Source organism: Vigna radiata, chromosome 8, assembly GCF_000741045.1.
Source record: "Vigna radiata var. radiata cultivar VC1973A chromosome 8, Vradiata_ver6, whole genome shotgun sequence".
In the NCBI taxonomy this organism is placed as follows: Eukaryota; Viridiplantae; Streptophyta; class Magnoliopsida; order Fabales; family Fabaceae; genus Vigna; species Vigna radiata.
The window spans coordinates 27,938,355-27,949,691 of NC_028358.1; the positions used below are offsets into that span (position 1 = coordinate 27,938,355).

The 11,337-nt window shown below is 31.9% G+C and overlaps 1 protein-coding gene across 3 annotated transcripts; it reads right to left on the minus strand.

The window, feature by feature from the left end:
• Positions 1-2,039: 2,039 nt before the first annotated feature.
• LOC106769770 (DNA mismatch repair protein PMS1) lies at positions 2,040-8,673 on the minus strand. 3 transcript variants are annotated; one of them, XM_022784958.1, is made up of 11 exons: positions 8,323-8,673; positions 7,920-8,243; positions 6,423-7,649; positions 5,580-5,839; positions 5,381-5,507; positions 5,031-5,099; positions 4,842-4,930; positions 4,514-4,579; positions 3,655-3,758; positions 2,834-3,021; positions 2,040-2,672 (listed from the first exon to the last, which is right to left on the minus strand). In XM_022784958.1, exons 1-11 carry the CDS (start codon positions 8,542-8,544, stop codon positions 2,550-2,552), a joined length of 2,799 nt encoding a protein of 932 aa, XP_022640679.1. In that variant the 5' UTR covers positions 8,545-8,673; the 3' UTR covers positions 2,040-2,549. The 3 variants fall into 3 exon arrangements, with proteins under 3 accessions (XP_022640679.1, XP_014511003.1, XP_022640680.1); XM_014655517.2 differs by having other exon boundaries at positions 2,042-2,672; positions 4,842-4,915; XM_022784959.1 differs by lacking the exon at positions 2,040-2,672 and having other exon boundaries at positions 2,910-3,021; positions 3,651-3,758.
• Between the last annotated feature and the right edge of the window lie 2,664 nt (positions 8,674-11,337).

Here is an 11,337-nt window from a genome sequence, read left to right on the forward strand (position 1 = left end):
ACTGGACGTAGGATTGGTAAGATCCGAACCAGTATAAAATTATCTGTGCAAATTTCCCTCAACCTTACTCTTTTATTTATATTTATTATTTGCGTAGTAAGTTAAATTGAGTAGAAATTAAAAGGCACACGTATGTTTTAAAAACCCTCTTGGTTTGTTATTCGACGCTAACAATTCCGCTGTAGTCGATTCTAACATTAATGTGGTTTTAAAAAATAATTAATTTTCCCCAAAAATAAAAAAAAAATATTAAGAAACAAAAAAAAGTTATTTTATGAACCCGACAAGGATTGACCTTGGTCCTACGTATATCCATTAATGGACATCAGGGCTCACGTAGTTCTTTATCTAGAAAAAGGTTTGTGAGTTTGTTTGCAAATTATTAAGGGTTGTTTGACATTTTTCGAAAAATGGAAAGGTTTGGTTTAACAAAATTGAATTTTGGTTTTAAATATTTTGTAAGTTTTTTATTTTAAGAAAAGATTGGAAAGAAGAAAGAAAACAGTCATAGGCCGACGCGTACCTTTGATTTTACAATTTAATTATAAAAAAACGTGATAAGAAATGTATATTTTTTTATTTTGAAAATTATTGATTTATTATTTATTTTCTTTAGAAAAAATAATAATAAAACATCAAGTGATGTGAGGGATATAGCCAATACCAAAAGAAACGAAAAGAAAACATTCTTTTTATGATTTTTTAGAAAAAAAAACGTTATTTTGGTGTAGAGAAAGTCGTATCCCTTTTTTAAGAAGAAAGCATACAAGTACAATAAAGAAGGAAAAGAATGGAATAGAGATGGCGTACCTTTTTAGCTTTTAGAATTCCCTAGCGCTTCATTGGTGGTTGTAGTTGACAGAACCCTTATGTCTCAGAACCTATTTTTCTCTATACTCTCTCTTTCAATCTCTATTATCTCTAGGTCTTTCTTCTCTGTTTTTTTCCAGTCCCCTTTTTCTTTCACAGAGTGTGTATTTATAGGCACATGTTGTAATATTATGACAATCTTGTCTTAATTGAGAATTAATTGGCAGTGGACAAAATGAGGAAAGAAATGGTCTTGATTGCAATCAAATAAATCAAATAACTTTCAAAACAATTTTCAGGAAGAAAATGATGGAGAAAATTATATCAATATATTTTTTATTATTGCTTACCATTATTGCCGTAATATTGGTTCAAATTATTACCATATTAAACTAATATTTCAAAAACATTCTAAAGTGATGTGTCCTGCATTAAGGAAGGTTATTTTATTATTTTCCTTTGCCCAACATTAATTATTATTCTCTTATTCTTCAAATTTAATTATTTACTTTCCCGGACGAAATTGGGTGTTGACAATCCTTGCGCACCTCTTTCAAATAAAAGAGCTTGCTTGATCTTGGGAGGCTTATGTACTATATGAAATATACCGATCGGAGTTAATGATCATTCATGGGCAATTATCAGGTATTAATATATCATATTACCTTACGCTTTACAAATATACGGTATTAATAATTGATTATTAGGTTTGATTGTCTAAAAATATATTACACTAATGGTTAATCAATGGGCTTGCCTGCCACAAACCTTATAAATATACAATTGATGTCCAGGTTTATGAAACATATCTGACTTGAGCATTGGAGTGTCTTCTGCAAGTCAACAACCCATCAAAGTGAATTACGTTCTCAGAGAGGATTGAAGATCAAAAGAGAGCAAAGAAAAGAAGGACGACCGATCCTCGGACCAATTCAACCGAAACACAGACAGTCACATTAGAAAATTCGACCACTTCATTCATTAAGACTCACATAAACACAATATTGTTAACGATTTAGACACAAACAAAGAAAAAGATTGAATTGAACCAAAATAACAAAAAATAAAACCAATTCGAACGTTGAAAAAAATGAATGACCACTCTGAACAAAAGTTCCAGAAATAGAAACAAAAAATAAATATTAAGCCTAAAAGAAAATATTAAGTTTGAGTGGAAAACAATTTTTGAAGCTGAATTTTAAAATGAACGTGTTACAATGTTAGGCTTCTATGTCAACCATTTTGTTTATTTAAAAGAGTAACTTTTCTTTTACTTTTGAAACATTTTGCTATGAGAGCTTGCTACATGTCTTGTACTATTTGTGTCCACTTTTTGTATTGTTTATAGATAGTATCTACGTTTTGAATCACATAAAATATGAATCCCCTATTAAAACTACTTTTGTTACATAAACAACTACACTCCACATGTTGGTACAAATTTCCCCAATCCCAAGTAAGCCTAATTCGTAACCAAAGTGCTTGCTAGGGCGTTAAGACTAGTCGAATGAAAGCTCAGAAGTTATGCAGCTATAGCATTTTGCTGAGACCTTTAGCGAAGTAAAGAAGGATGGCTGAAAAATAAGTTAAGTGTGTCAGGTGTGCACGCACTCAAGATATCCAGGCACATTAAATTTACAGTAACATTTGAGAACAAATATTTACAGGTATTTGTACAAAATAAGTTACATAACTGCCTTAACTTCTAACTGGCGATCAGGCTAAAAGTCCATTGTTGACTACATCTGCATTTTATGTTCAGACTTCTTGTGAATTTTTGTCAAGTCGACTAAATGGCGCATGGTTGGTCTGCCGTGAGGACAATTCCAAGGGGATTTGAGTTCAGCCATATGGTCAAGTATCTGAAACAGTTAGTGTAAGCTACAAATCAGTCTATTATACTTCAATTTATTTAAATTTAGTTCCCACAAAACCTGATGCTTATCATCCCAGTTCTGCATTTTTTTAACATGTTTGTTAATGAAGGGGAGGGGGCAGTGATTAAAATAATGTGATGCACTACCTTCCGCATTTCATTTCTTCCGAGTGCATCACCCACCATAATTGATGATCGACATGCACGTGATGCCAACATTGAACGAACTCTTGATGGACATATAGACTCTGAGGAGTCCAGTTTAAAACTACCAACAATGGAACATTCCATGTGACCATCACCATCGCACAGTGTAGAGATCAGCTCCTTAACATCTATTGGGAAAAATGCTTATTGTTAATCACTTCAATACATCACTCTTTACCCTAGTGGAAGTTTTAATACATCATTGAAAAGAAGCAAGTAATTCACTAAGGCAAGGGATCTAGACAATCACAAGATTCAAATGTGTCAATCTTTAAGTCAAAGCTTTAGACACCGGGGTATACATATATATAGAAAATATTAACAACTTTGGTATCATGGAATGGAAAAATCTCAATTCAAAGGATAATATACTACCAAGGGTATCGTAATGATTCCCAAGGTTAAGCAGGCTGGCTCCGCAGATCCTTACAAAGGCTGAGGGTTTTTCTAAAACTCAACCACAATTTGAATGTTATTCATGCTTCCTAAATCAATATATCCTAATGCATGTTCATGCAGAACATTGTAGGCCTAACTTGTATCATAAGTTAGTCGAGGATGTTTTCAATAACTCGGTTACTTGAGTCATATATCAACTAAAACAGCTAGTCTTCCAACTTTGGCCTGAGCAATCTTCCAATTCAAATATAAAATTAAAAATAAAAAGAGTATGATGAGAATTGCATGTCCACTGCACATGCTTATCACTGATTTACTTTGATGTGGTCATATCATGGATAAAATCTACAAAATTCACCTGCCTTCAATTCCAAACACAGTGTTCTTACTGAAAGGAACAGACTTTAATTTAAAACGGTATCCAGGTTGTGCATTTGGATCCTCTTCCAAAGCAAATCCATTCTTCCTGAAATGAGAATAATGCAAATGCATGTTACTGATCACACTAAACCTATAGAAGCAAAAACAAGACAAAAGTATACCACGATGAAACTTTGTAATTAGAAAACTTAATTCAATTTCAATGAAACCTCCATATACAAAAGTAATCGGCACTACAAGATACACTAGATCAAGATAGTGGACCAATGGTGTACCCTCAAGCAAGACAATATTTCAGAAATTATGCAAAGAGTTAAAGTCTGCAGCCGACAAGCTATCAAGCTCAGAGTTCACATCTGTGATTTCTGTTCTTATAAGTCACTCAAGCTTTTCTAGGTAGAAAAATATGCCAATGCTATGTATTTTTTTGTAATTAAGGTAAACCAGGTCACCCATTGAATTGACTTACTGTTAATACAGTGCAGTATTTTAATCACCACTTTCATGTGGGTCATAAGTGGTCAATTAATTTTTATAAATTCATAACTGATACATTAGGAATTGATTATGTTAAGGTGACAGTAGATAACAGCTACTATAAAAGAATCTTAAAAACCGATCACTTTTTAATGTTGACCATTTGAGGCAACTTGTTTTTAAAACCAAATCAACTAAATGAGAAGGTAAAAAGAGATACTTCTGCAGCTCAGTTATGTCCTGGCTACAGAAAACAGGAAATGTAAATAGTTTGAATGAAATCTAATTTCTTGCAATAACCAGAAATCCAGAAATAAGTGAAATTAACATATCACTACTTAATCGATATGGCTCAACTTTTACCTGATTATGTCCATGTACATCGATGCTACTATTTCTTCTTCAGGGGATAATTCCAATGTTATTGGCCTACATATGACATTTTTATTGGTGAATTTAGAGCATGAACAAAAAAAGACAAGAGATAAATTGCTGTCGTCTGTTGTATCATCCATGTATGGTAATTGCAATTGTAATTTAACAATCAAAGTTTCTGCTCTAATCATACTCTAATTTATTTAACTTAGCAAGACCTTTGTAACATGTCATTGAAAGCTCCCTCCACTCCAAAAAGAAAAACAGGAATAACAGGTACAATGATGATTAGTGAATAATGATATAAACTTCTCACCTCAGAAGGGGTTGTTGATTCAAGATGGTTGATTGCGATAGACGCTCAAAATTAAACTTTTCATCAGCAGCATGCTGAAAACGGTCATGCTCAAACACAGATTATGTTTCGGTAAAGAACAAAATTTAAATTTAGCTAAAAGATGCATTTATATGAATTATTTATTAAAGGGAGTATATTGGAAATTACCTGATCCACAATGAATAAATCTTTATCCAATTTACAAATGATAAACCCGAGGTTGAACTGCCCAATAACCTGTTCAAACATGTGGCCTCAGTAGTCATCGGTAAATACATAATGTATGTACTCGGATTGTACATATATTTTAATTCAGCCATGATAATTTAGAGATTCTGACAACATATTCAAAATTCAGAAACAAAAATAACTAGGGTTTTTTGCAGGAAAAAAAGAAAAAAACTCCAAAACCCCAAACAGTTTCTAGATTGACCATTTTCTAAGCTAGCAAACAGCCAAACAGCACCACCATAATACAAAATAGTATCAAGAATAAATGAAGCATACTAAGTAAGGACCTTCATTCTGCCGAAGTCTTCCTTCTTAAAAAATCTCTCAAGTTCAGTAGCTGCTTCTGCCAAGGCCCTTTCTTTCTCCTCTTCAATTTGTGATAGTGAAAGCTCCAATGTTGCAGCCGAATAGAGACTAACATCAATTATAGGTAAAAGTCAGAATAGAGATATTTTCCTATTTCATACAAAGGGCACAGAAATAAACCTCTTGTCTTTAGCTTTTCCACATCCAAAATTACTGGATTGTAACAGAGAAATCCTCTTGTCTCTCCTTTTCTTAAGCTCTTGAAAAGAAAATTGCATGTTAGAGCATATCTTACGACCAGAAGACTTGGAAGAATCTAACAGTGCAGATGAAGAATGTACTGGAGGGCTTGAGGCCAAAACATCTGTAGTGATCATATCAATGCCAGGAGTAATTGATGGTGTATCGGCTAAAGGTGTATTATTCTTTAGATCGATTTCCTGTAAATCAGCACACTCATATATATATATATATAAAGAAAACTGAGAAAATAGCAGGTTTTTTTAATTGATTTTTTATTTATATTGGATAAAAGAAGATATTTTATTGGAAAGAAATAAGCATAACAAGGGCAGGGAGGGCTGGTCTTCACCACAGATAAAGCAACAAAAAATGTTCAATGAATGAGGTAAAGACATGAACACTGTATATCAGAAAAATTGTATGAAGAAAAGACAAAGAAAAGCTTAACAAAATAACTAAACTGAATATTATTTCACTTAATCAGAAAGAAAATATAAGAAACGCATATATAGGCTCTGAAGTCTTCTAAATAGGTTACACAAATATAACAGAAAACAGAAACTAACATCTAGTTGAATAACTGAATATTTTAGATGAACATCTCCAATATATTGCATGTACTTATTTCTTTTATTGACATATATGTTCTAAAACAGAAATTTCTAGAAATCTCATTATTAATAACAAATATCAAATAATTTAAAAAACCAATATCAACATAGTGCATGCAAGTATTAAACAGTATCAATGTATGAAGTTTTAGCAGTTCAAACCACCTACCATATTAGATTCAGGTTCTCTGTCAGAGGAGTCACCATTAAAAGATTCAATCTCGCTTGCCCTTGAAGCTTCATCAATTTGGTCAAAACAAAGTGGTGATCTTGTCATCAGGTCATTTGTTTCAGTATTTGCAGTCTTCAATTGACAATGAGAATCTTGATTTCTAAGAACAGGCACTTCAGATAAAGCTCTAAATACACCATCACGATTTCTTTTATTTACAGAAACAAAATTGTTAAGAGTGGACTGAACATGTCTTGAATGGTTAAATGAGTATTTACTAGAAGTGTTGCCACTATCAATTGTCTTTGAGACAATAGTATGTTGATCATGTCTAATTCTAGCAGGACGTGCTGACTGCCTTCCATTATTGTCAACCTTTGAAGTGCTATGTGCTCTGAGTGTGAACTTCTGGTTCGTTAAACTTCCATTATTATCACAAATTAACCCTTCTTCAACATGTGAGTACTGATACTCATTAATAGATTTAGAAGCATTTTTTATATCAGCAATATGTTTCTTCTCAAGCTCATCCTGAGATATAGTATCATTGTTACACTCCATATTATGTTCATCTAGAGAAATGCTACCATTGTTACTTTCACTACAATGTTTTTCTCGAGGATGACTGTCATTTGACGATGATAGTTCCATTACAATAGGAGACTTCCCATTAGAGGAACGAAACTCAACACACTCTTCTTTTTGAGGAGGCAGCATAACTTCATTAATAGAGTAACAGACTTTACCAGCACAATAAATTTGTTGCAATCCCTCTCTCAGGGCTTGCAATAAGGCACTTTCTTCAGAAAAAAATATTTTCCTCTTGTCAGGAGTCACATTGACATCATATGCTCTGGTAGGAACTATAAAATTCAAAATAGCAACGGGATACTGTTTAGAGTTTGCACTCTTATACAACTCATTCACAAGTTTGCTGACCTTAGGCATATCCACCGGTCTACCATTAACAAAAAAATACTGCCTATCTCCCAAATTGCGTCCGTTACCCTGTCCAGACTTGGAAAGGAAACCTTCAACCTTGCAAGAATCAGATATAGACAATGTTACAGGCTCTAAGCAGTTGAAAGTGTTCATACCAAGCACTGTTATGATGTTATCTTTAAGTGAACCACTTCCTTGCGTCTTAAGAACCACAGATTTCACATTTTTACCAGTCGTGTTGGTGCAGACAAAACGAACACCTTTCGCTATAAGCGCATAGGCCTGAAGAAAGTAAATGCTCATATTTAACAATAACTAAAATTATAGGAGAAGAAAATGAAAATGTAAACTTTAATAAGTTTCCCTCATGAAGAAGAATTAGCTAATGTAGATTTTTTCTCGTTTATTTAGATTTCCCAAAGCTAACGTTAATCGATGTATAAGTTAATTTTAGTATATGGGAGAAAAATTATCTTGTTTTCTTGCCTTATAAGTACTTATTAATTAATCCAAACAGGCCTACATATTTTCCCACAGAGAATAGAGACTCACATTCAACAGAGAAACCAGCTTGCCATATTCCCTGCGTATGTTACGACTGAACTCTTTGCTCCGAACAGGCAAACTGGAGAACAACTCTTTTACCATAACGGTGGTTCCAATTTGCCGTGCAGTTTTCCTTTCTGACACGAGAACACCTGAATTATTGAAAGTCAAGTGCGTAGCAACAGGTTCGCTCACCGTTCTCGTTTCAACAGTCAAGTACCCCAAAGCGCAAAGCGAACTAAGCGCCTCACCTCGGAAGCCAAAAGTGGTGAGAGACTGAAGATCGTGAAATTCCGCTAACTTCGATGTGTGATGCTTCAGCGCAAGAAACTAAAAATAATGGTTAAAAATTGAAACGTGAACCCTAATAACGATGTTTGCGGCGTTTCGAGTGATAAATGAATAATACCTTGAAATTGTCCGGGGAAATGCCGCAACCGTTGTCGATTACCTGAAACCACTTTTCGCCGAAGTCTTTGAGGGAGATTTCGACGCTGGTGGCGCCGGCGTCCAAGCTGTTTTCGACAAGTTCCTTGACGGCGGAAGAGAGGTCAAGGATAACTTGACCGGCGCAGATTCTGTGAACGATGCCCTTGCCGATAGGCTTGATTATTTTAGCTTCAACTACCATTTCTGTCTCAGTGCTTTTTCACACACTCGATTAGCAAAACCACAGTTCAAATCGACGAAAAAACCCTGCTAATTTTACCGCCAAAACTGAAGCGGCAACGGCAACTAAAGCGCGAAGAAAGTCTAAAGGGAAATAATATGAACACTCATATTTCGCCATACCTTTAGGTTGTACTTAATTGAATAAAAGGAAACTAATTCATTACTCTTACCATTTTGATTTGAATTGTTCAACAATATTTTGAAAATTAACTATTTTTCTATTGTATAATTAATCACTCTACTAAATTTTAAAACACATTATATCTAGGTTTAATTGCTTCTTTTATCTCCAGTTTGGTTGAAATGTGTCAAGTTTGTCCCCTTTTAAAAATGTCAATTTCGTTCCTATATAGAAAAAAATTGTGTCAATCAAGTCATTTCCGTTAAAAATTATTGCTTTCAAAAACTCATTTTATCCACTGCAAAATCAGGGATCGGACCCATGAAGTGGTTATTATTCAAAACTCACCTTAAGTTTTTAACACCATTAATTTGTATTTAACGGAAATGACTTGATTGATACAAATTTTTTCTACATGGAGACGAAATTGACATTTTTCTAAAAAGGGGACAAATTTGAGACACTTCAATCAAAATGGGAACAAAAGAAACAATTAAACCTTATATCTATTTTGATTCTTATTTTCATTCTTTTAAAGAAAGAAATGTGTTCACGAGTTAGTCAATGGATCATAAACACACTCTTTTGTAATAAATATAGGATTAGTTGAATTCAAATTTTTATAGTTTTCGTTATATGAGTTTTGTTTTGGTATATTCATATTTAATTTTATTGTCTATTCGTGTCCATAAACATGTCACATGTGATTGTTGGACTGTAAATTATCAATTTGATTAGGATGTCATTCTTCCACATTCTTAACATATTTATTTTTATTAAAAAATAATAAATATACAACATTTCAAAAGTATATTTATAATTACTAATTAAAAATTTAACCTTTAATGAGATTTAAATATGCAAGCACAACATATTAAGTGAAAAATATATATTTTTTTAAAAAAAAAGAGATAATTACTTCAATCCTTTTTTGTTTTGTTGTGATGAAATATGATCTTTTTCTTTTTTATGCTACATTAAACCCCTAAATTTTATAAAGATTTTACATATGCCTTCATTTTCTCGTAAATAGTGTTAAGTTTGTTAATTTATCGTATGATGAGATGAGATGTATGTAACTTTTAATGAAATTTCGAATATAATTAGAACATTATAAACAGGTACATGTAGGTAATATGTATTAAAATATAAGGGTACATTTGTAATAGTATTACAATGTTAGGGATGCTTGTAATTAATTTTATTAGTTTAGTGATACTTGTATAAAGAATATACATGTGCAGTAACTTTGATAGCTCAATACATACATGTGCAATAATGTTTATAGTTCAATTTTAAAATATGAAGGACGCATATATCATGTTATATTTAGAATAATATTTTAAAAATTAATATCTTATATAATTGTATAATTATTAACTAATTTTATATGTGATATTAATCATATTAGATATATCAGTGTATCGTAGAATCAGACAACTTTACATAACAATTCACACCAAGTAGGTTGGACGGTGTTGGAAAAGGAAAAAGGGTTAAGCAGTGAAGAAATGTGGTTGAATTCACAGGTAAGACCGAACGACCATAATTAGGGACGTCCAGCCTTATTCGATAGATAAGTTTTCTCTACAATAATTAAGGTAAATAATAATTAGTGATAATGGGCTGAGATTGGACCGATATTAAGATGTCACTAATCTCATACTCATCTCAAAAACTATAAATACATGTGAAAAGTAGGAGGTAGGTGACCGCATTTATTGTGTTTTTAATACCCTGGTTCTGAACACTTACAAACTGTTTACTGACTTAAGCATCTATTAGTTAACTTTTGACAAGTAACGATGAAAGTTTGATTAAAGCGTGGATAAGTTGTGAAAGTGTTAGTTACTCGACTCTATACCCAAAATAATCAGGATAAGTTATATGTGTTTTTTTCTGTTCGTATTCCCTTAACTAAAATTATCGTATAAACTTTTTGCTATAAATTTTAAGGAGAGCAGTAATAAAAATTAACTAGGGAGTGAATTTTAATAATATAGAGTTAAATTTGTTACACCTCCAAAGGGTCGTATATTACTTTTTTATTATTATTATATGATACAGTCAAAAAACATTTTACATCATGTTTCAAAAGTGTTATCAAGTATGTAATTTGTTACGTGTTAAAATAATCACAATTGTAAAGTAAAGTTGGAATAACAAACGTCAATATGTATAAAATATTGACGTGTGTTTATGAAATAAGTAGCATATTGACATTAATCTCTTTAACTATATCCAAACATCTAAACTTTTACAAATTTAAATTTTAAGTTAGAGTAACATTTTCATTATATCTTTTAAAAAAGATATTTTTTTAAATAAGTTTATGCTAAATATTAACTAATATCTTAATTATGTTGACACTTTAAAATCTAATGATAATTATCATATAAAATTTTTATTAAAATTAAAAAAACGAGAACAAAACATGTAAAACCTCACCAAACTATAATAAAAATTTACACTTTATTACAAAAAGACAAACTAAATTTATTATGAAAAATATTCTAAATAAATACATGAAAACCACATTTATAATGTTTCCTGTGAAAAAAAATCATGATAATTAACTTATTTACACAATAATTAACTTATTTATTAAACTTCATTAGTGTTTATGAGTAC

What these genes read in the sequence shown, in the direction of transcription:
- LOC106769770 (XM_022784958.1), bottom strand. Translation starts at nt 8,544, where the DNA reads ATGGTAGTTGAAGCTAAAATAATCAAGCCTATCGGCAAGGGCATCGTT. An exon ending in AAGACTTCGGCAGAATGAAG is followed by an intron (nt 5,100 to 5,380) that starts GTCCTTACTTAG and finishes ATGTTTGAACAG; the next exon opens with GTTATTGGGCAGTTCAACCT. An exon ending in ATGTACATGGACATAATCAG is followed by an intron (nt 3,759 to 4,513) that starts GTAAAAGTTGAG and finishes TTCTCATTTCAG; the next exon opens with GAAGAATGGATTTGCTTTGG.